Below are 26055 nucleotides of genomic sequence, written 5' to 3' on the forward strand. Positions count from 1 at the left end.
AACTGTTTTTAAGAATAGACAATATAGGGAGGAGATCGCATCCATTGAGCGCCAATTGAAGTTGCAGGAGGAGAAGATTAATAAAGTAACTGACCAGGAACAGGAACTTCGTCAGACATTAGTGGCAGATCTGGAATCCTTGAAAATCTCTCTGGATACTATAATCCAGACCAGGATTTCCAATAGGTGTGAGGTGAGTAAACTCGCTCACTTTGAATATGGAGAGGGGGCTGGGAGATCATTGGCCTGGAAGGCTAAATCGGATAGAGTCAGAAATTACATCAAAGAAATTGAGAATATGCACACTAGATTGCTAATAAGCAAGGAAGATGAAATAGGAGAGGCCTTTCACGCCTACTTTAAAGAATTGTATGACGTGGAAATACATCCAGATGGAACATATATCCAAGATTGGCTAAAACCAAAACATTAGGAGTAACTCAACGCGACAATTTAGAGGCCGAAATAACATCTCAAGAAGTGAGGAAGGCACTTTTAGAGTGTAAAAAGGGTAAAGCCGCTAGGCCGGACGGTCTTCCCGTCGAACTCTATAAAAAACTAGGGGACGTAATAATTCCTGTAATGTTAGAGGTCTTTAACCAAATTCTAATTGACGGAGTCCAACCACCCACCACATGGGGAGAAGCAAATATCACCTTAATTTTGAAAGCTGATAAACCCCCTACAAAATGTGGGTCATATAGACCCATTTCCTTGTTAAATTCAGACTACAAGGTATTTTCAAAAATGTTGGCAGATAGATTGGGGGCAGTGGTGGGGAATTTACTGCATACTTATCAAAAGGGTTTTGTAAAAGGCAAAAACCTCTTTGACCTTACACATGACTTCATTGGTGCAATAGATCTGGCCTCTAACTTCTCTCTTCCTCTGGCAGCAATGACGCTGGATGCAACCAAGGCGTTTGACAGAGTCAATTGGAAATATCTTATGGCAGTCCTTGAGAAATTTAATCTCGGGCCTAGATTCTGTCAAACCATTCGTCTCATATATAGCGAGCCTTCAGCAAAATTGGTTGTGAATGGTAGAGTGACCAGGCCATTTAAAATCAAAAGAGGAACCAGACAGGGCTGCCCCCTCTCCCCTCTTCTTTTTGACCTATACATAGAGTCGTTTGCTCAGCGTCTCAGAGATGAGGCAGCTATTTCATCATTTAAGAGCGGTTCATGGGAGAGGAAAGTAGCCTTGTATGCCGATTATATTCTTGTCCTCTCTTCAGATCTAGAATCTTCTTTTCCCCGGGTCATTGATCTAGCGCGAGACTTCGGCCTTGTCTCTGGTTATGAGATTAATGCAGATAAAACTGAATTAATGACCTAGAATCTGCCGGAGTGCCGATACCAAACCAAGAGTGAGTTGCGTTACATAGGGGTCAAAATAGTCCCAGAGATAGATAAGATAGCTGCAGTAAATCTTGGGAATATTTTAAAAGAGAGTCAAAAACTCATGAAGGGTTGGGTCCATCTTCCATTGTCTACATTGTCTATTTTGGGAAGAGTAAATCTAATAAAAATGATAATTTTACCAAAAATAACCTTTTTATTTAATACGATTCCGTTAAATTTTGAGAAACCATTGATAGATAAGTTCCAGCAAGCTATCAACAGGTTCGTATGGGCTTATAAATCCACCAGAATATCGTGGAAAAAATTAAGACGTAGAAGGGAGAAAGGAGGTCTCACTCTTCCCGATATACAGTACTATGCTTGGGCCTTTCAGCTAGTGCACTCTAGAATGTTGCTAAAATCTCCAGACTCTTCGGATAGAGGTAAAATGTTTTTAGCTATGTTACAACAATCAGGGCTTCCATAGGAAGGTTTTTTATTTAAATATGGGGACAAATTGTTTTTCCAAAAGGTTAGACTAAAAGTCCTAGGTGGTGCAGCTCAGATTTGGGCCAGAATTAAAAAACTAACGGGCCTCGAATACTACTCAAGGCTAGCTCCTTTGTGGGATGGTCCAGGAACTCCTAACTGTCTTCAAGACTTGTTGGCTGTCCCACTAAAAACAGCTGGACTATCATTATGGGGAGACTTAGCGGAAAATGGAACACTTTTATCTTGGACCGAATTAAATGAGAAACTGGAAGACGGTATGTCTAGATTTAAATACTTGCAGTTAAAAAGCTGGTCACAGGATTTTAAAAAAACGATAGGGTTAGGGAACCCTTTGGAAGAACATCTGGCTAATAGACTAGCAGGGAAGAAAGAGATTTTGTTCTTTTATTGGGCAATTGAAGAAGCTATTGATGGGGAGTTTGAGCTAGCCGGAGAGTTGTGGGGGCGATCCTTCCCGGGGACAGATTTGGTGGACTTGTGGCAATGTTCCTATAACACTCATTTCTCAGCTGTTAAACCAGCTTGGCTGAGGAGGAACCACTATTTTACTACACATAGAGCCTATCTATCCCCAGCAAGGCTCTCTAAAATGTCCAAAGCTTCACCTGCTAGATGTAAAAAATGTAATCTGGAGAGTGCCCCTGATGTACATATGTTTTGGGAGTGCCCATCTCTTTCTGTATTTTGGAAGGGGGTTGAAGTCTCTCTAACATCTATTTTGGGCCACCCAATACAGATTTCCCTTAAACTTATTATCTTTGGTATACTAAGTGACATCACTGGCTGTAACAGGCTTCTTGTTTTTTGCTATATTATTAGCCAGACGGGAAATATGTAAGAGATGGGTTGAGATTACACCCCCCACACATTCGGATTGGCTATCTGCCCTGTATAAAACATCATAGATAGACCTGGCCAGATTGAAGAACTCTAAGAAGAGAACTATTTGGGACTGCCTGATAGGCTGGACTTCAGTCTGACCTTTTTTTTTTTTGTCACCAACTTTTTTGTCCTATGATTAAGCCTCAGGGAAGCTCTTAAACTATGCTGGCTTGTGTTACTATCCTGGGAGTCCTAGTTGTCAATCAACAGTGGGCAACCAGCACTAGTCGTCGGTCTTAAGGATCCTGTAGAGCATGACCATCCTCTCAATAACAACGGGAGGTCAGCAACTAGAGGGAAGTCGGTGTGCCACTGGTAAGTGGGGGACAGGAAGGGTGTGAAGGATTACCCCAAAGCTTACTCCTCTCAATTTGAGTGACAGTGGCGACCTTCTGACCTCAAGTCAGCTGGGGTCGGAGGCGAATGAATAGATAAATAAATAAATAAATAAATAAATAAGGCTTGCCATGAGTAACTCTAGCTTCATATTTACAGTCAGTCCACTTTTCTCTTTCAGCATGGTCTCTGGTAACTGAGCACCCTTGAACTGAAGTTATCCCCTAGCACCCCTCAGAGAAGACGATTTATGTGCCTGGCCCCAGGCAGGTCTAGTGTGCACTTGAAGATGGTCTCAAAACGCTGCACAGCCTGTGGCCCTCCAGAGCCACTCTCTGAAAGTTGTGTTGCAGGCTGTACTCCTACATCGTTGAATCTGGTCTGGAACGCCTTCCTGGCTGAGATCAGGCTGGCTTTCTTCTTGCTATATCTTTACTTTATCTTCTGCTATGTGTGTTCCCACCCTCTCTTTCTATGGTAAAGTCTATACGGCCCTTTTGAGTGCTAGTGAATCTGTACTGTACTAATGCCAATGAACATGGTGCCATTGCCTTGAAACAAACACAAAACTCAAATGTCACAGTTGTGGTGGTGCTACCTCAAACATGCATTCTTCCATGGCACACAAAATGTTTAACGATCATATTTATTTATTTGTGTTTTATAGAGCGCAAACATGACCCGTTAGGGTATCAGAGAGCTTTTCAGGGATAACAAGCTGTATACAAATAAGAAGTAGGTAGGGGGTGGAACATTCGGATCAAAGCAAGTGCCATAAAGCCCTAGCTAGACACGTTGCAAATGATTCTCTTTTTCCTCTGGTAGTCATACATACATTCACCAGTTTCCATCGGAGCCTCTGTGTTCCTTTCAGTGTGTGAGTTTTCTGTTTTTACTCGGGTGAAGTCATCGGGATACACTTCGGTGTTTTTTCATCTGCAGAGCCTTTATGTTTTTCTAATAATTGGCAGCAGAGGTAGCATTCTTCCTGCCAGCCCCTCTACCCCGCCTTCTAAGTGATGAATAGTTGGCCGCAGATCAAAGCCGAGCCCTTGTGCTTTTCTGGCTGCCACAAAAGGGCGTTTAAGTTGGCAGCGCGCCCAGCCGCGCTTAGAGATAGGCATGTAAATGAGGTGCCAAGGAGAGGGGTCAGTGGCAAAGTGTCTGTACACGTTCTTCATCCGAGCTAATCTCCTTTCTCTTTGTGTGTCTGTGTTGTGTGTCTTTCAGGCCAACATCAAGTTGAAGCAGTCTGAGAAGGAATACTCGCAGAAGCTTGCCAAGTCCTCGCAGGTGAGCCACGTGACCGAAAACAGAACAGTCTGGTATGGTGGCGCACATAGTAGAGTAAAAAAGCTGGAGGTTCCCACAGGCGGAGCCAGTTCTTGTTTCCGACGGGCAGCCTTCGAGGCAACAGTGTCAGTTATCTTAAATTATTTAATGCTACCTTCAAGAAGAGCCTTCCCTAGTGAGGTAGTGTGAGAACACTGAAAACCATGGGCGACCTTATGGGGGCATGGGGGCAGAGATGGGCAGATCACGGGAAACCGAGGGAATGAGTGGGACTGAAGATCATAAGAGTCTGATGAAGGGGTCTGCTAGAGGTGTGGAAATAAAACCAGAGAGGATTAGATGGGCGCAGGGATGTGTCACCACAAACACACTCATCCTCAGCGTGGCTAACTTCAGCAAACTCCTCTTACATCAAACATACACTTCCTTTCTTGCGTGCAATAATGGACAAAAAGTGTAACGATGGATACAGTAATATGTCATTTGGAAAAGCGCAATCTTAAACTATACTTAGGACACTGCTGTACGAATGTATGACGTTACAACGCATACATTTGCAACGCATGCCTGTACAATGCAGTTTTTACATCGCAACATCCTTTACATTGCATACATTTACATCGGATGCCACTACAACAAATTTTTTAAAACAACATTTACAACGCATTCCATTACATCGCATTATACCTTTACAACGCATACCATTACAACGCATACCATTACATTAACATTTAAGGGAAGTGTTGGATAGTGTAGGGGTAAAAATTACTATTCTAACTCCAGGGGGTGCAACAGTAGGGTAAGTGTTGGATAGTGTAGGGGTAAAAATTACTATTCTAACTCCCGGGGGTGCAACAGTAGGGTAAGTGTTGGATAGTGTATGGGTAAAAATTTCTATTCTAACTCCAGGTTGTGCAACAGTAGGGTAAGTGTTGGATAGTGTAGGGGTACTATGCGTTGTAATGGTATGCGTTGTAATGACATGCGATGTAATGGCTGCATTGTAGTGACATGCATTGTAGTGTCATGCGTTGTAGTGACATGCAATTAAATGGCTGCGTTGTAGTGACATGCTTTGTAAAGGATGTTGTGATGTAATGACTGCATTGTAAATGTAGTGCGATGTAATGACTGTGTTGTAAAGGTTGTTTCCCCTGCTGTTCACCTTAATGCCATTTTAGCATAACAGTTTGTAAAGGCTTTCCATGTCAAAGAAAATTTTTTAATTATAAGATGGAGCTAAATTCCTTAAACAACAATAAATACATGGACACTATACACAAAAGGAATGTGAAATCCATAACTAGAGGGGTACATCTCAGTAGAAATCTGAAGTATATAATGATATTGTTTGAGTTTAATAATGCAGGTTAAGGCAAATTGCATAACTGTATGAAATTCACAAATAGGACTAAAATTCATGCAAATATGCTTAGCACACATGTCTTTTTTAAGGAAAGTCTATGTTGCGCCTGGTAAATACACATCTTTCAGCGTGTCTGATTTCTTTAGGTCTTGCCTACCAGACAGTGCAAGCATTCTGGTTCTGAAAAATCATATTGTCAGCTTACAGTTGGCTTAGATGTGTTATTCGACAAGACTACCGTCCTCACAAATTTCAACCTGCATCAGACGCAGGCACCCAACCACTATACCAGTCCTCGGAACACTCAAAGAGCAACATTTCTTGCTCCTGACCATTGGAACGAATGCATTGTACAGACCTTGCTCATTCGCATTATAGAATGAAGCATCACACATATGTATATAGCCCTGATGAAGTCTGCTGTTACGCCTACACTGTATAAACAAAACACGTGTTAGCAAGTGGAAAGTTTAAGTATAAGGGCGGAACGGAATATTGTATTAAAGAACTGTTGATACCATGACTTCGACGCCTAACCTATTTGTGTGCTCGGATAGCATAACAATTCGGTTTGGATTTCCTCCGGTAGAGGAAGATTAGGTGGCTCGTCCTCCTCCAGAGCACCAAATGAGATATGGACTCTTGTTGTACGGACTGAACTGTTTATCTACTTCTCATACTGATTAAGTTGTGGGTGCCCACATTCCCAGCCACCATTTATGCTTTGTTACAGTGGGCTTAAAGCCTACCAGTTGCTTACCATTGGATGGCTTTATTGTCACTTTCATTTGTTTGCTTTTGTATTTGTTATCTTGTGTGGTCTTTCCTTCCACTTCTTATGTTTGTCCCTCACCTGGAGCATAGCCTCATTACTTATGTCTTTCCACTGCTTATTTTCAGGCCCTACTTTTTCTTTCTGGCTAAGCACTCCGTGAGATTGCTTTTGTTTTCCAGTTGTGTCCTTCGTGTCTTTTTCTTTTCTCCTTGTTTTACTTTGTGTTGATCTCTGTTGCCCATGTGCTTCTCTTCTGCCACCTGTGTGTTGCACTTGTCCTTGCGTGTATCCCCCCGCACATCCCCCCTGCGTTGCTTTGTCGCTGGTGTGCTTCTCCCTTAAGTAATGTTGTATTTATTTACCAATCAATCTCAGACTCTCAGACTGGTGAATGCAAAAATAAAAACATGGCACACTTGTTGTTTTGTAGGTGTGCATGCGTAATAGATCATACAAAATAACACAGCCACGTTCTCAAGGTTTAAAAAAATATATATATTTTAGACCTGTTGTAGAGCATTTTGCCAATGCCTTGCAGCATGACTAAAAGGCATTTACAACGTAAATAGGTCCCAAAGGTGAAACCTATTGGCTTTTCCAATGCTTTGTATTGTGTTGTAGTCAGTTATGTAATCACATCCTAGTAACCTTCATCATGTATTTTGGTACAAATAGTTTTTAATACTGAAGAGAATGGCACACGTTTTAAAATATTCTGCTCAAGGGCATCCTCATATAAGCTTTGGATTGACTATTGAGTCATAAACTTTCTCCTTTCAAAATGTGTTTTTTTGCAACTGCTCAGTTTACAGCAATTTCAGACTGTGTTTTAAGTCTCCAGCTTTCTTTGGGCGTTTTCAGCTAGACTCTTTTTGGTAAGGGTCAAAACTGATCTGACCTTAAATATCTTCTCCAATTCCAGAACTGGAATATCTGTTGAAAATGTTTAAATACAGTAGCAAATGGACACATATCAACGGAATTTATGCTGGGGCGAAGGACTAGACAGAGCTGCCCACTGTCGCCTCTCCTATTTGCGCTGGTCCCGGAGCCCCTGGCTGCGTGTGTTAGACGTGACCCAGCCATCCAAGGCTTAAGATGGCGGAAGGGATGGGAGGACCGGATATCCCTCTACGCAGATGGTGTTCTGATATACATAGCTTCTCCTGTGTGGTCTCTCAATGTACTACTTGATATTTGCCGGGTGTTTGGATCGGTGTCGGGATACACGATTAACTGGGAGAAATCGGTTCTTTACGACCTGTATGGCCCACCTCCTAAACTGCCACGGGGTTGTATGGTCAAGATGGTAATGGATAGCTTTAAGCACCTTGCAATACATGTGACGTCAGCCCCCGACGAGTTCTGGGCGCTCAATCTCCAACCACCACTACACAGGCTGAGACGTGAAATTCGACACTGGAAGACGTTGCCGCTCACCTTACTGGGTAAGGCGGCTCTTTTTAAAATGATGGCTTTGCCTCGATTCTTATATGCACTTCACAACACGCCATACTGTGTGCCTGACTCCTATTTCAAGGCAATCAACTCAGAAAGTTACCAATCTCCTTTGGGACAATAAACCTGCGAGGATAGCCATGTGTAAACTCGTTAGGAGCTGGTACGATGGCGGCATTGCTCTGCCTGATATCTGGGCATTCTATTGGGCCTCGCAACTGACGACAATCAATCAATGGCTCCATGTGCCGGATAAAGATCTAGCATTTCGCTTAGACAAGGTGGCCTTGGGACCTGGAGGAATGAATAGGATGCTATATAATAAGAGGAAAACGAAAGGGATTCCTGGGCCGACTGCACACATGCTTCATGTCTGGCACACAGCGACACAACACCTCGGATGGGCCGATAAACTTACGCAACACACCCCACTGTGGGACACTGGTAGACTGGGCAGCCTGGGAAATAGTAAAGGGTTTCAGGAATGGGACTTGATAGGAATTTCCAGGATAGAGGACCTATGGAAGGGGGGCAAGGTAGTCACCTTTACTTACCTGCAGGAGCACTATGAGATGGCCCCTGGGGAGCGGTTTCGATACTTGCAGGTGAAACACGCACTAGAAACATCACTTCCAGTGACAGATACACTCCCTGAATCATCGCCCCTTAGAAGACCGACTCCTGACCGACTTTTTGCATAAAAAAGCAATTTCCCTCACGTTCCCGAAACTCATCAATAACCAGACAGACCCCCTGACACGACTACGAGTGACTTGGCAGGCGGAGGTCAGAGAGGCAGGATGCCATAGCATCACCGCGGGAGGTAGCGATCGCCTCAAAACTACGACTTATACTGTGGTAAATAAAATAAATATTACCGGACTGAATTTCATGCGGAATCTTAAATTAAAGTAAATAGCTCAAAATAACAAGAGGCAGAATCCGTGGTATAAGAGGTTTTCTAATGGGCTTTATTCCATTCAAAATGGCCGACTCGAGTGGCGGCCTTCAGGTTCCGTCACCACGAGGGTTCAGGAAGTGAAGTACAATAACTTATTAACAGACATACATTTTTATAATAAGTGCATTACAATGAAACGAATGTAGAAGGCGTAACATTTGATAAGAAAAATGACGTAACAGTGACATAATCGAAACTAGGCGTAATAAGGAATAAAAGAAACATAATTGGCTTGCATTATCAGACATAGGTGGATCTATAAGATAATACTTGGCATAGATGCGCGCGCAGCAGCATGACGTGTAATTGACGTGTAACTAGGGGGTGAAGGGGACTTGACATTTAGCTCTACATGTGGAGACGAGAAGTCTGGGGTCAAGTCATCCTAATCCCAAATCATATCTAACATCCTATGTTTAAAGAACTATGTTATCCACAAGGAAGAGACTCTCGGACAGAATCTATTCTATACTGACTATGTGCGTGTACAAGCGTCTAAGTGTCTATATGAGATGCGAGGGGCAGAAAACTTTCCATAGCAACAGGGCTATGAATCACTTGCATGAAGACAGAGAAGCCTGGCCTTTTGCTTGGTAACTGGAGGAATGTTTACTTAAACTACTAGGCAAGAATGCATCGGCTGAAGAGCAAAATAGATAATTCGAAGGTGAAATACAACTTCTTGGCAGACAGGCGAAAACTGGCCGAGGCAGGCACCGTTAGCTGCACAGAGAGTAGGACAAAGTTCATGGATACAGATGCGAGCTCAAGCTGAAGCTGTCAGAGACAGAGAGCAGGGAAAGGCTTTGAGGACAGAATCGGGCCTACTCGCCTGAACTGTAAAAATGGAGTAACTTGGCCATATAAAGTCGGTGGCCTTTTATACTTAGGAATCGAATATCCAGCCCATTGATGGCGGATCTGACAGAGAACATGTTGACGGTAGACACACATATGTTTGCGTCTTAGAAACTGGAACTGGAGGGAACATACATGTACTTGTAACATGCATATAGAACCGTTGGGGTCCAAGATAGGGGACATAACTGACCAGGAAAATCCACATTTCCACATTCCCTCCTTGTCCCCTTCTTGCCCTTCACGAGACATCAATCTTCATCATTCCATCGATTTGCTCATGGAGCATCATTTCTTCTTCCTTCTTCTTCCGGGATCTTGAGCGAAAACCTTGATGTGGAATACACGATGTGGCACACAGACCACAAATCGCTGGTCCACATTGCAAACATATGCAACAACTGAAAAGCATAAGAAGGCCAATACCTAGGAAGGATAGAACTCTCCATCCCCAGGCTGATATCACACTCCAAAACCACCCGGACCACGTCCAAGTGCCTGGATTCTCGTGTATCTGGCTTACAATTTTATGAAGGCGTGTTATAGCTTTATATACAGATGGCGAATTTTCTGGTATGAAAATGCAGCAGCTGGATCCGATGACCCTGCAAGCTCCGCCCCTATCGGCCAGGATGACGTCAAGGACAAGACGATTCTGGAGAACAACAATTCTCATCACTGATTGTTCCTCTGTCAGATTGCCTAGGGCGGCTATAGTCTCGTTTACTACAGCTTCAAGAGTCTTGGTGAGTCTGCGTATCAGCTTACTATTTGATATTGTACCTATATAGGGAAAGATACCTTTATTGAAATCTACATACTTGTCCCATGCCGTCTCAGTATAATCGACAACTGGGAGATCTCTTCGCTCTCTATTGTGTACTAAATGAACATTTCGATAATAATCAGGAGGAGCTAGGAAAACAGGTGGCAGAAGGAATGCTATGTAACAGGTACCATCCCAATCTAGAGGCAGACGCATATATGCCGTCTGACCACATATAAAGTAAGAATGGCGAGAAGCTCTAAATGAAGATTTGCCTTGATCACTATATTCTACTGTAGTAACGCATTGGCTATGGCCCATATGTATGGAACCAACTTTTCTCACACATAATTCACCCTTTACTGGAAATACTGACATAGTGGGCAGAATTAGTTCAACTTCGGATTTGACATTCAAAATCATAAGATTAGGCGTAAAATTACCTAATTTATACACTTCATTTTCTAAATCAGTTCCTGTTCTACTGGGGTGACCCTCCTTATTAGGGTGACAGACTTTGAATAAAACTAGATTTAAATTTCCCCATATCCAATGTTGTTGATAAACTGCTGTGTCTGGGTCTATGGAATTTAATAAACTAAACCATGCTCCACAGGAGCCATTGCGTGTAAATGGATGTGGAAAGAAAGGCAGAACTCCTTTGTTATTCTGATAGGGAGGGAGTCGGCCACACACCCAACAATTGGTCGCATTACTAGTCTGATGGGAATGATGTAACATACTAATGAATGTGTTATTGCGCAGCGCAAGTCTATAGGACAACTCATGTGGCGGTAGGTCACTAAAAGAATGTTCATCAGTTATATTGAAAACACGTTTAGAAACAGGATGATATATGTGCAAAATCATACTCGTAATAATTACTAAAATACTCAATAAAAACAAAATTAATAATGTCACAATACAGTGGTTACGCAGTAATTTACAATAAGCATGTCGTTTCATTATGATTCTGGACTCTGCATCATTCAGACCTAAGGGATACATGTCGGGACAGATTCAACCGCTTCACCTTGGAGAGGACTTAAACAATCAAATCGTCCGACAGTTTAGATCTGGACCTGAGTTTCTGTTTATAGCACTGAGAGTCATTTTGTTCAACAAAAGGAAGTTTTGAATCAGTCTGTGAGGGAGTGTAGGGCACAGTGTCTATATCTGAAGGTAGTCCATGAAATTTTTTTATATGGGTGGAATGCACCCATCCTTTCCGTCCTTCGATCTTCACAGCTGTTCTGGTCGTCAGCAGGACCTGCTTAGGCAACTTCCACCTAGGATCCAATTGGCTTTTCCTATCAAAATTCCGAACCAGGACAAAGTCCCCGGGGACCACGTCATGGGGTTTCACCTCAGTGTTGTCAGGAAAAGCTGCGACCACCTGTGAACGAGAAGATTGTAGTGCAGACATCAAGGAAGCCAGGTAATCTGTCAGCATATTACAGTCAACATCAGTTATTTTACGGGGTATAGGCGTCCCCCACATATTCGGTGGTCTACCAAAGATCACCTCATACGGGGATAGCCCTGTTCGAGAGTGTGCTACCATTCTCATGTAGAATAGCGCAACTGGTAAGGCTACTATCCAGTCCACACCTTTTTCCTGACATATTTTGGACAATCTGATTTTTAAAAGTTGATTATGTCGTTCCACGAGACCTGCTGCCTCGGGGTGTCGGACACAGTGGAATTTCCACTGATATCCCAACAAAAGTGAGACATGTTTCATTAATTCGGATGAGAAAGGCTGGCCGTTATCTGAATATACAACACGTGGTAAACCGTACCGTGGGAAGAATTCTCGAACTAGCTGCTTGGCAGTAGTCGGGGCAGTGTAATCTGATACGGGATACGCCTCTGTCCAACGGGAGAGAGCGCAGACAACTACGAGGACATATTTGAATCCTCGACAACGTTCCATCTGAATATAATCCATCTGGAGGACTTCAAAAGGATGGTCAGGAGGCTGAAATCCACCCTGCTCTACGGGAACACTCTTTCCTGGATTAAACTGACAACATATCATACAGGTACGAACTTTTTGTTTAGCTGCTGCTCGTAAATGTTTGTTGAACCAAATGTGCTGAATGCTGTCTAGCATAGCCTTCTCTCCTAAATGTGCTGGACTGTGAACTGTAGCTATAATGGCTTGAACCATGGAATCAGGGAGAAACCATACAGATTTCTCTTTCGTCATCCATCCTTGATCTGTCTGGATCCCTCCTAGTTCAGTCCATTTCTTTATTTCTTCTGCTGTGGCATGTGTCTGTATGTCAATTACGTCAAGTGTGGGATCCTTAATTGTCATACACTGTGTTGGTGTCTGAACTATTGGCTTTGTCATGTCTAATGTGCGATTCTGAGCAGTCTGTTTAGCTGTTCTGTCAGCTAAATCATTGCCTTGAGAAATGGTATCAGTAACCTTCGTGTGTGCTTTACATTTCATAATCGATATAGCAGTGGGTAGATGTATTGCGTCTAACAAGAGCATGAATGAGGGACCCGTGTTGAATATGTGTTCCATGAGAAGTTAAATAACCCCTCTCCCGCCAAAGCACTCCGAAGTCATGTACGACTCCAAATGCATAACGTGAATCAGTATATATGTTGACTTTCTTGTCCGTGGCTTGAATACAGGCTTGTGTTAGAGCAACAAGTTCTGCTGCTTGGGCTGACAAAGTATCTATACAATTTGTCTCAATAACTTCAGTGTCTGTTGTGACTGCATATGCGGCAACTAAATTTCCTGTACTTGTCCTCATACACGAACCATCTACATATAACGTCAGGTCTGGATCTAGCAATGGAACGTCTGTCAAGTCTTGTCTAGGTTTCGTCTTTATTTCAATGATTTCAACACAATCATGAGCTAGTGGGTCTGTTCCAATTACAGGTAATAGTGTAGCAGGATTCAATGTATTACACCGTCGGATCTCTATGTGTGGTTGAAACAATGTCAGTTCATAACCAGTAAGTCTTGCTATGGTCAAGTGTTGTGTTTGTGTTCGGTTCACAAGAACCTCTACTGCATGTGGTACTTGTACTGTCAATGGGTGTCCTAATACTATGGCATCGCTTTGTCTAATTGCTAAAGCTGTCGCTGCCACTGGTTTCAGGCATGCAGGCAAAGCCTGAGCTACGGGATCTAATGTACTGGAAAAATAAGCACATGGCTTGCGTGATCCTGCTTGATCCTGAGTGAGTACTGATAAGGCAGTACCTTCGCGTTCTGTAACAAAGAGTGTAAAATGTTTGCTATAACATGGTGTTGCTAAAACAGGTGCTTGACATAAAGCTTCCTTTAGGCTTTCAAAAGCTTGTGTATGTTCCTGAGTCCAAGGGAGAACAGTCGATGTGGCTGCCTCCTGTGTGGTTAACTGAATGAGTGGTTTTGCTAGAAATGCGTACTGAGGGATCCACTGTCTACAATATGAAGTGAGGCCTATAAAAGCCCGCACCTCCTTTTGTGTCTGGGGTATTGACATGTTAGCAATTAACTGGATGCGATCTGGTGTAAGCTGCCTTCCCTCCTTGGACAGCGAGTGACCAAGATAAATAACTCGCTGAACACAGAATTGAATCTTAGAAGGGGACACCTTGTGCCCCTTGTCGGCTAGGAAATGTAAAACTGTCAGAGAAGCTTTTTCACATTCTGGCTCGCTTCTCGCGGTGATCAGCAGATCATCGACATATTGAAGCAGTGCTGTATTGACTGGCATGTGGATACTGTCAAGTTCTCGTTTCAGTGCTTGGCTGTAGATGCTGGGGCTTTCTGTAAATCCTTGGGGAGCGCGTGAGAATTTAAAGCTGCGCCCATTTAAACTGAATCCGAACAAGTATTGGCTTTCCGGATCTATTGGGACGCTGAAAAAGGCATTCTTGAGATCAATTACAGTAAAGAATGTTGCTTCGGAATCAATTGCTGTCAATAACGATGATATATCAGGGACCACAGGGAATTGTGGTACAATACACTTGTTTAGTTCACGCAAATCAATAACCAATCGGTACACTGGTGGAGCAGTAGGATCAGTTCGTTTAAGAATCGGAATTATCGGTGAATTACATACATTGGAGTCTGTTTCTACAACTACTCCCTGGGCAATTAGCTCATCAATGATTTTCAGCAAAGCCACTACAGCATCATGCGGTAACTTGTATTGTCGCATTCGTGGTAGTACCACTCCTGCTTTCAGTGTGACTCGATAGGGTGTAATGTTCATGCAGCCAACATCCGTAGGGCCTTGTGCCCATAGATGTACTGGTAAAGTCTGTAGTCGGGGATCCATGTCTCTAGACACATAGTGACCTTTAAAATCACGTAAAAACAACCTTACTCCTTCCGGAGAACAACATATTATGGCTCCTAGTGCTTTCAGAGTTTTAATTCCTAACAGATTTTCTGGGCATGATTTAGTAAGCAATAAATCTGTAGTTCGTGTCAAAGGTCCTATCGTAAGTGGTAGAGGCTTTGATACTTCATTAACAATAGGTTTTCCTGAAAAACCAAGGGAAACATTTTGAGAGCCTGAGAGGGGTGCCCCTGGAACTTCACTACGTTTTATAGTTGTTCGACTTGCCCCTGTATCGAGTAAGAATTTTCTATCTTGACCTAATAATTCACTATGTACATAAGGTCCTTCTTGATCTACAGGAATCTCGATAAGTGGTAAGTCAACTTCCCTCTCTAGGCTGGTTCATGCGTAACGCTGGTATTCAGGGTATTCATACTGTGCAGTCTGATACAGTTGTCGTGTTGCGGTTTGTGTGGCAGTAGCAGGCAACGGTGGTGCAGCTGGCACAAACTGTATGGGTTGCTGTGAGGCTGGCATGGACTGTTGCTGAACTGGCACGGACTGTCCATGCAGCATAGCTCCTTGTTCATTCTGATCTTGTCTAACTAATCGTGGTCTCTCCTTTGTAATGCCTGTAGCTATATTACGTTTCAGGACTGGACAATCGTGTACATGATGGCCCAGTTGTTTACAGTAATTGCAGGTTCCTTTTACAGGAACTGCAGAATCACCAGAATGTGTCACACTCTTTTTGTGACCATCTGCTGGTACTGTCTGAGAAACTAGCATTTTCATTTTTGTATCCTTCATGCGTCTATGCTCGTGTTCTTGTTCATCCCTAATTCTATTGTGATGATACTGTAACATTTGTAGCATTTGCGACGGAGTGTTACTTTGCCAGGTACTCTCGAATTTCAATATTCTATTCTTTACTGGAGGTAATGCATTTTCCACTAATTTTGTCACAAATAAATGTGGATATGAGTCACTACTTGCTTTTATACCACTATTTATACCAAAACATTTTTCAAATCGAGCATAATAATCGCTTGTGTCTTCATCTTGCTTTTGTTTGCAGGCTGTGATTGCACCCCAATCTTCCTTTTTTGTAGTTAATAAACGTGGCAGTACCTGTACTAGTAAACCTGGTAATAGTTTAACTTTATCCCCGAGCCCCGAACCTGCAGTTCGGCCCCTTTCTTCCTCTGCTAATGCTGTCCAGTCTATCTTTTGGTCTCCCACTTCCCACTCTTTTTCTTTCAGTTTTTCATAAATGCCAGCAGGCAAAAGCACCTTTAATATCGTCATAATATCAGGAAAGGTGTACTCTCCCATCAGTAACATGTCTTTAATTTCTCGGTGGAAACCCGCTGGGTCTTTATCATGGCTAGGTACTACTTTCTTCATTTCTAATAATTCCATTTTTGATATGGGTGTGTAAACAAATACACGGTGAAACTCATTGTCTTCGCCTTTTATTGGGTGCACTTCTCGTAAAGGATTTTGTCTATCCATATAGTACGGCGTTCTTTCTCTATGGGGCAGCGAGAGAGAATCCGGACTTACAAAAAGGACATACTGTTTACGTGACACTAATATCTCTTTAATTAACTTGTTACTAGAACCTCTCCATCTGTTCGTGAGTAGTTCCGTTAATATATCAGGTAAAGGACCAGGATCAGCATGTTGGCTCTTATATAATATGAGGAGTTGCTGAATCATATAGATTCCAGCTAAACGTTGTTCATCTGTACTGAGATTGAGAAACGTGTGTGCTACGGTCTCATCACCATATTTTTCAGGACTAACGATCCAGTGAACGGCTGATCTGGCTAATTCTTGCTCATCCATGGAATCGAGGAGGTGGTAACCCCTTCGTTCTCGTAGTATTTTATCTGCGGCTTGAAACGAATGTTCAGGAGACTTCAGATTTATTACAGGCGTTGGATACGTTCTGCTATTATTTGGACATACAGAATGTATGGGATCAGAAAAACATCTAGTATTTTCACAGGATCTTCCTCTGCCTACATAGGCTATGGTCTCTGACTGTCTTGCAGAGTCCCCTGATTCGGACACTTCATCTTGCTCAAACTCGTCTGTTCCCAATCTTTCTGCATGAATACGTTCTATTTCTTTACGGATTTTTCGGCACATGGCTATTATACAATTTTGCTTATCGTGTCTCCCTTCTGATATATTCTGACTCCATCTTGTAAGAGTAAGCATTACGTTCATGTCTACCCCCGGACGATCTTGATTTCTGATCACACAGTTTATGAGGAAACGTAACAGTTCCCCCTGTATTTCTACTTTCTGGAATTCCATAGCTCTGTTAATACATCCTGGATCTCGTCCTGTTTGAACAAAATGATATATGTTATCCAGATGCGTAGTCATCCCTGGTAACCTTGCTAAATACTCTGCGGCTCGCCTAATACGTAATGATGCCAGGACCATTTCATCCTCTTTACCAACCACCGGGTCATATCTACAATTTACAAGGAGTTCCTTAAGCGCACGTTCACTTACGAACTTAGGTGTACGTGAATGTGCTGACTCTTGAAAGACAAGTTTATTTATTCTAGGTGGTGTAAAAGTACTGCTAGCACCTCCCGTGGCCCCATCTGGGGCGTCGGGTGTGAAAGGGTTCGTTGAACGTGACACAGCAACTATGGGTGTCGATACCCCTGTAGAGTCGACTGCGGAAACAGATGCGGAAACAGATGTGCTTGCCGAAACTTGCGTCGGGACTTGCTGTTGCACGGGGACAGATACCTGATCCTGACGTTGAACCCCTCCGCCAGACGGTCTATGTGGTGTGGCGTTAGCATACTCGGGGGCTGCATCATCTAGATATGAGGAAAGGAAAACGTCTTCTGCGGTTCTGGGACGCCCTTTTGGATGTACCTTAATTGGAAATAATGGGGGTGGCAAGTCTTTTGGTATCTCTGGAGCAGCCTTAGGTAATCCTTCGGCTAGAAGGGGATACATACCATTCATAAGAGCATTACTTTGTCTATTTACTTGTTCTGATTTCACTCGGATACCTTCCTCAATTAATAGATTTTCTTGAACTTTATTTGAACTTTCTTTACTCCTCTCTTCTTGTCTACGTGCTTTTTCTGTTCGTCTATGAGATTCTTTACGCCATAACTCGATAGCGTCTTTCTGTGACTGTCTGACCTTTCTTTTCCATAACTCTTCCTCCACTTTCATGATGCACTCTGCATCCCAGGTTCCCGCTATGGGCCACCTTTGACTTTCCGGTAATCCCTTGGTATAATCTACCCATAGATCAAGAAACAATATGGCATCTATGCCATGTTTATGGTACATGAAATGTCCTGGAGTGTCTCTAGGAGGAATAGGAACTGCTTCTTCAAGCACCCCTTTTCTGGTGGTAATCTGTCTTAACTTCGAGAAGAGCGGCATATTAACAACTGATCTGATACTTACTCTTGAACTTACTTAATACGAGAAACACAATAATGAACAGTGAACAATGAACAGTCATTCATACCACAATATGCAAGACATTTTCTGAATACTTTAAACATTAAACATTAAACATTTAATAATGGTCGACAATGATGACAGTCTGCTTAACTAATCACCACGCTGAATTCTTGACAATAACTGAATACTTCGGAATACTTGATATACTGCTAAACAGTACATATACACTGCTAAACAGTGCAGACCGGATTTGTGTACCCAAATCCGTCTTGACCGGCACAACCTATGTGCACGTCAACATGCCTCCCCGGCGATGGTACTCACCGAGTAGCTCCTTGAAACGGAAGGCCTCAGAGAATGGACAGGACTCGATAACTGCGGACATCGGACCCTCTGGACGTCGGAATTTCGGAAAACCTGGTGGGCCTCTGTATACCTCGGATCTTGCTCTCTCAGCTAGGCTCTGGTCGGGATACTTCGCACTTCTCACCGCCTCGTCTGGGTTGATCGCAGCCTCAGTCGCCCCCGCTTGACCGGAGGGAGCTTACAGGAAATCCTGCTGGTACGCGTTTATGGTCCGTCCAGCTGTGGCAGGAGACCGGGCCTGCAACGCACCGCCGGCGCGTGAGATGAGAAAGTGTCCCTGTTCGGGCGCCATTATGTGGTAAATAAAATAAATATTACCGGACTGAATTTCATGCGGAATCTTAAATTAAAGTAAATAGCTCAAAATAACAAGAGGCAGAATCCGTGGTATAAGAGGTTTTCTAATGGGCTTTATTCCATTCAAAATGGCCGACTCGAGTGGCGGCCTTCAGGTTCCGTCACCACGAGGGTTCAGGAAGTGAAGTACAATAACTTATTAACAGACATACATTTTTATAATAAGTGCATTACAATGAAACGAATGTAGAAGGCGTAACATTTGATAAGAAAAATGACGTAACAGTGACATAATCGAAACTAGGCGTAATAAGGAATAAAAGAAACATAATTGGCTTGCATTATCAGACATAGGTGGATCTATAAGATAATACTTGGCATAGATGCGCGCGCAGCAGCATGACGTGTAATTGACGTGTAACTAGGGGGTGAAGGGGACTTGACATTTAGCTCTACATGTGGAGACGAGAAGTCTGGGGTCAAGTCATCCTAATCCCAAATCATATCTAACATCCTATGTTTAAAGAACTATGTTATCCACAAGGAAGAGACTCTCGGACAGAATCTATTCTATACTGACTATGTGCGTGTACAAGCGTCTAAGTGTCTATATGAGATGCGAGGGGCAGAAAACTTTCCATAGCAACAGGGCTATGAATCACTTGCATGAAGACAGAGAAGCCTGGCCTTTTGCTTGGTAACTGGAGGAATGTTTACTTAAACTACTAGGCAAGAATGCATCGGCTGAAGAGCAAAATAGATAATTCGAAGGTGAAATACAACTTCTTGGCAGACAGGCGAAAACTGGCCGAGGCAGGCACCGTTAGCTGCACAGAGAGTAGGACAAAGTTCATGGATACAGATGCGAGCTCAAGCTGAAGCTGTCAGAGACAGAGAGCAGGGAAAGGCTTTGAGGACAGAATCGGGCCTACTCGCCTGAACTGTAAAAATGGAGTAACTTGGCCATATAAAGTCGGTGGCCTTTTATACTTAGGAATCGAATATCCAGCCCATTGATGGCGGATCTGACAGAGAACATGTTGACGGTAGACACACATATGTTTGCGTCTTAGAAACTGGAACTGGAGGGAACATACATGTACTTGTAACATGCATATAGAACCGTTGGGGTCCAAGATAGGGGACATAACTGACCAGGAAAATCCACATTTCCACAATACAACTAAAAATATTACATAGGACCTACTATACAAGAGTGACTCTACATAAGATTGGTAGGGCCTCGGACCAGTATTGCTTACGTAACTGTGCAGAGGTGGGTACATTCTATCACATTTTCTGGGAGTGCCAGGGGATCACATCGTATTTCAAAAACAGTAATGGACATCATCACTGAAGTCAGTGGAAGTACAGTTCCGCTCTCTCCCAAGTGCTGCCTTCTGAATCTACAGACCTCAACCATGTAGACAGACCATGGGCAATAACGGGGATGATGGTAGCAAAACGAAACATAGCTAGATACTGTGGAGCAACGCAGGCCCCAACTGTGACTGGCTGGTGTAACAACATGGATCTGATCATGTTTGCTGAAAAAGCTACGTATGTCCATAGGGAGTGTCCCAGGAAATGGGGGAAAGTGTGGAGCAAATGGAATGTGTACTATAGAGGTTATATATGTACTCCTCCAATCATAGACCATGAATCAGACGATGAGATGTAGTAATTGCGAATGTGTAATCGGTCCATCACTGTACACTGTAATGCCCAATGAGAAGTTTTCAGCGTATCCATATCTATATGTGGAATGTTTTGCAGACTTTGTGCTAAATACAATAAAATATATATATAAAAAAAAAAGAAAATGTGTAAATACAAAATGAGATGAGCTCTGGGAAAGACAGACCAGCAAAAATGATAACCTCTGACCCTATTCCACACTTCTTTACCCTTATGGTGTACAGCTTTCAGGTAGTCTCCAGTTAACCAATAGAGTCCTGATCTGTTCCTGTAATCTCCTAAACAGCTCAAAGTGGTTGATGGAAATGTTTGTATCAACATGAACCACTGGCATTACTTTTGGCACAGTATATGCCATTCTGTCTGTGAGGCCTAATAATTGTATTTGGAGTTGCGTATGTTCTCACAGGTAATGTGACATAGAAGTTTCAGCCAGACAGTCTCTTTTTGGGTAGGGCCAAGGTTGATTTGTTCATGGCTGGTCGCTGTCCTGACAAAGCGGAGCTAAATAATGATTTAATGGAATGCTCTTATGATAATTACCAGTGTGTCAGAATACCTCAAGCTTTTCCACCCATCACCTGTGTACAGTTTATGTAACCATACACTGGCCCTGCCTTCAGGAGTCTGGGTGGAGACTTATGACACTTACCTGGAACAATTTTTGCCCATTGAAGCAGCCATCTCACTCATCTAATCGAAGAATGCCTAATTTGTCCTGGGGCAAGCAACAGACAGAAGAAAAAGCTGCATTTCTTGCACTATTTTGGCTTCAAGCTTTTAACTATGTTTGAGATTTGAAGGAGGACGATTTGGCCTGGATGCAGGGCCGAACTGGCCATAGCGGGCACCAGGCATTTCCCCAGTGGGCCGGAGAGGTAGGGGGGCGGTTTTGTCCCTGTGGGACGGTTTTGCAGCACTGCTGCAATATTTACAAAAGCGTGAGCTGTGCTTCTTCCCAGCATTGCCACACCACCCTTGCTCCCAGGGCAGGTAGAGCAGCAATCTGCCAGGGCTGGTTGTTGTTCCCAGTCCAGCCCTGAGACCCTTGCTTACACCACCATTGTTTTTGTCTCCTATGTCTGTTATCTGAAGAATGGCCATCAAAGGAACTACATAGTATGCTCTCAGAATTCCGCAATCCAGAATGCACCTCCACCAAAATATCACATAAGCACGTCTTCTGTGAAGCAATTGCCAAAGAGTTTGTCTCCAGAAGACAGACAACTTGAAGACTACCTCAGGAGCATGATTAACAGCACCCACTCTGCAAAGAACTTGAATATCAAAAGAAATGTTAAAAACAGACAAATATCACAGACTCATATGTGATGCCAAATTCAAGAAACAGATATAGAGAAGCAGGCTTTCTGGCTCTCCCTGAGACACTGTGCTGACACAAGTCCCCAAATACATTTTACGACATCTGTTATCTTGTCGGTGAACTGCATACTTCCTATTACACTAGATTCAGGGCCTTTCCCTTCTGAACTCAAGACCTCCTTCATCAAACCACTCATCAAAAAAAGAGCAACAAACTATCAAAGCGAGTGAACTACAGGTTGAATTCTAATGCCCTTGTTCTGGAAAATTGAGTTGAAGTAACTGCCTTCTCCCTGATGCCCAAATTCTTTGAGAGAACAGTGTACTCTCAGACTAGCAATTTAGTTTCTTCCCAGGCAAAGGCAGTGATTCTTTCTTGAAATTCATTTGAGATGATCTGAAACTGATAGTGGGCAAGAAATGGAATAGATGCACTATGAATGCTCATCCTATTGTCAAATGTTGGTGCTGTCTGAGCTTAGCATACAAAGAAATATGCTAAACTGAATATACTCCTATTTACGATGCAGGCCAAGTATAGTCTCACCCTGTTCAATTCATCTCCTCTAACTGCACATTGTGCATTCCTCCATGGGCTCTTTAAATTTCCTTTCACTCTCTACCTCACTTCCTTACCTACATTTTATTAGTTCCTACTGCCTAATTTTCTTTAATTACGCTGATGTTACACAGATACATTTAAAACTGGAAATCCCCAAAGACCTGGAGTAGTCTAGATATGACAAGTGTCTCCGTGCTGATGGTGTATGGCTGCTGTTCAACCATCTTAAATTCAGTTTCTCCAAAACTGAGATTATGACACTGAATTAATGCCAACCTACAACCATTTGTCCCCTAGAGAGTACACCATTGACATCAAAGTTTGTAAGAAATATCTAAGTAATTACTAAATCCAAGCTTCCCTTCATCCCTCATGGAAGTGAAGTCACAAAAAGTACCTTCTACACAATATGAAAACTATGTTGCATCTTCTCAACCCTAGAATACTCAGAGAAACTACTTTTGATTTAGGTTATTTATGGAAATTTGTCTTGGCCCAGAAGTGCACCTCTTCCTGCTTCACAAATTGCAAAAGATTTAAAACAGTTAAGCAAGATTACTCAATGGAAACACATTGCACCAGTGCTTAAAGCATTTCACTGGCTACTTTAAGTAGATACTCTGCCTTCAGGGCTCCCAGCATCATTCACGGGACTATCCAAGGGAAAGGTCAGTTGTTCTTTCAAGCTAAATATCGGAGATATTTCCAGAGTAGAGCATTCTATTGTAGACAAGCCCCTCGCTTATCTAACCACTCCTACAAGAAGAAAAACATTGATGAACATAGTACAGACACCACAATTTTGGAATGTCTTACTAGCTAGGATACAAAATGCTCAAGAGCTTCTGAAGTTTAAGAAAGAAGTGAAGATGTGACCTTTCCCAAAATAAAGTGCAGAACGACTCTGGCGGGTAGGCACATCATAAACAGAGCATTCTCTTGAGACCAGTCCCAAGTTGGACAAGAAAGTTACAAGAAAGACTCAAATAAGTCACTTACTCTGGCTGACCATAACCAGTGGAATCCATAGATGATGAAAATGGGGCTCATGGGTTGTTCCGAAAAGTCATTTATCGCAACTGCCTTTAACCAATCTAGCATAAATGTTGATCCTTTGTTGCTCATGAGCTGATCCCTAACCAGTGCATGCCATTTAAACCGTCCTTGAGCACATGTAGTCACTCTTCAGTGATTCAGAAATATTCGTAAATTATTGGAAGGCAAAATTTATCCAGCACATGAAAAGAACTGATGCCTATCGCCCTGATTGAACACACAAACTGTCTCGTTAGAGTATTTATGATAGCTACCTGTATATTGAGGGCACCATGAGATACCCCTTCTGTTCACTGATGGGACAAAATAGGGTATTAATGCTGGCTGCCTGTAACTAGTACTTGACATATATTGCTCCTCTGCCCCCAGAAGGCCAATTGTCTCTAGTTCTCGTGGCCTCAAAGTACTCAGAAGCTCTTAATCTGGCTACCCGTAATCAGTGTAGACCTACACCTCACTTCATGTATCACTGCTGAGTAGTACCTAAAGAACTTTCTGCATTATGATTATACTTCTTCTTGAAGACCTGCCTCCTGAAGGTACCCCTCGTTCCTCATGTGTCGCTTGTTCAGGGACTTTTTGGCGTATTGGTTTTGACTGCGGTATCAAGTACAGGTTGGGGGATGCTCAGCCATCCAGTGGATGCTATAGAAACCTGCAGAATATTAGATTGATTGTTGCAAAGTGTGTGCATGCTATCTCTTGCACTTCTTTCTACTATTAAGCTCTGAAGCCTAACCCTGGATAGGAGCACCACTCTGGTCGCTCACGGACAACACCACAATATTTCCTAAATAAAGCACATTGCAATTCATCACCCTTCCAACTAAACACTCCCCACAGTGTAGCTGCTACTTGTTAACTAAGGCACAGCCACACCTTCTGAGGGATATGAGGCACTATACAAAAGCATCTGCACTATCTTACTATGGTGGGATCAGAACCTGACACACATCACTTTATCTTCATGGGATCCCTCCTCTGCAGATTTTAAATTACCTACCACTTTTCCTCAGTCACTGCCATATATACCCCTAAGGTTGTAGTCCCTTCCAGGCAGTGGGCCCTGCACAACACCTTCATCCTTAAGTCACATTTCCAAGCATGGAAACCTTTAATGGCCCCAGAAGAAATAGAATCTGCAGACGAAACCAGAACCAGTCTGGCAAAGTCTCTTGTCAGTCGTGACTAAGAATATACTCAAAGAAAATAACATTTTCCTGGAGAGGCCCAATGTTTCCTGTTTCACTAAAAAGCGAAGTTAAAGAGGTTTTGGATGCTGATCAGAGCAGATTAGAAAGCGTCTTCCCCCAGGCATAGGACAAGATCATGTGCAGCAGTCAGGGCCAGCATCCTCAGCTTTTAGGCCTCCAAGGAGTTGGCGTTGTGCAGGCTGAGCACGTGGCTCGACATTGGGAGGGTTAGGGAAGTTTGAAATGTGTTCCCAGGGACCTTTGTCGGTGCCCTAATGCTTTACAACCTTTCTTCAATTCCAGCTCGGCAAATTGCATCACTGCCTCCCTGACCTCCATCATGAGATCGTTTAATAATGAATGAAGAGCTTTCTTTGTAGTAAGCGTGTGTTATTGTGCTTTGGGCAGATAACAAAAGTTTTTTTCAATCAGAGATGTATGCTGTGACCTTTGGAGTTTTTCAGCCGGATTTCAGCTGTCTAATTTAATGGGACATGATTTCAAGATGTGTATATATTTGAAATGATCACCCTTTGGTCAAAGTGCTGCACAGTAGATCACGTTGCGCATAAGAAAAGCGAAAGGTAGGCTGGTCAACTACCGGTATTTGAGTAATTGAACGTAGGCATGGATATTGCAATTCGAGATGTTTGCTGCCAATATTTACATATATTATTATTCCATTGAGCATGAATGTGATTAAAGGCCGAGGACCTTTGCTGCTTTGTGTGGGTATTTCCCTGGACTTCATCTGCAGACAGTACCTTGATGATGTTAATTGTTAAATCCGAAAAACGAATGTCATCAGTAGTGGCACAGGATTTGTAAGCTTCCTAATTCTAATGGGTGCTTGCTCCTGCAGTTTCCCTTCCCAGACTGGATCCAGAATGTTCTTGTGTTTCATCAGGTTACAAACAAGAAGTGGTGCTGAAGCGATATGGATAGAGAGGCAGCAGGGACACCTGGTACAATGTTTGTCTGGATATATAAGGTACCACGATGCTGCTGACGTTAGCTCATTTCTTTCTGTGCTTTCATCTACACAGGACTAAAAGCCCAACCAGTTAATCAGTTATTTCTTCAATGCTTCTCGACTTTTAAAAAAGTTTCTCTTTCAAAATCTTCCATATTTAAGCCATGGATATCTGGTAGGAAGCAGATGTCAATGAGAGATCCATACAATGCCTGTTTCTGTTGACTGGGGAAATCACATGACACCACATTGTGCAATATATGTACT

General features: G+C 42.8%; 1 protein-coding gene across 4 annotated transcripts in view; it reads left to right on the forward strand.

Moving 5' to 3' along the window:
• Positions 1–26055, forward strand: part of CEP112 (centrosomal protein 112) — a 2536355-nt gene that overhangs the window by 2083518 nt on the left and 426782 nt on the right. For all 4 annotated transcript variants that reach the window (XM_085617276.1, XM_085617275.1, XM_085617278.1 and 1 more), the window contains one exon: positions 4305–4367. In XM_085617276.1, the coding sequence (XP_085473402.1) occupies positions 4305–4367 (63 nt within the window). The remainder of the gene's footprint in view (positions 1–4304; positions 4368–26055) is intronic.

This window comes from Triturus cristatus, chromosome 7 (assembly GCF_964204655.1).
Source record: "Triturus cristatus chromosome 7, aTriCri1.1, whole genome shotgun sequence".
In the NCBI taxonomy this organism is placed as follows: Eukaryota; Metazoa; Chordata; class Amphibia; order Caudata; family Salamandridae; genus Triturus; species Triturus cristatus.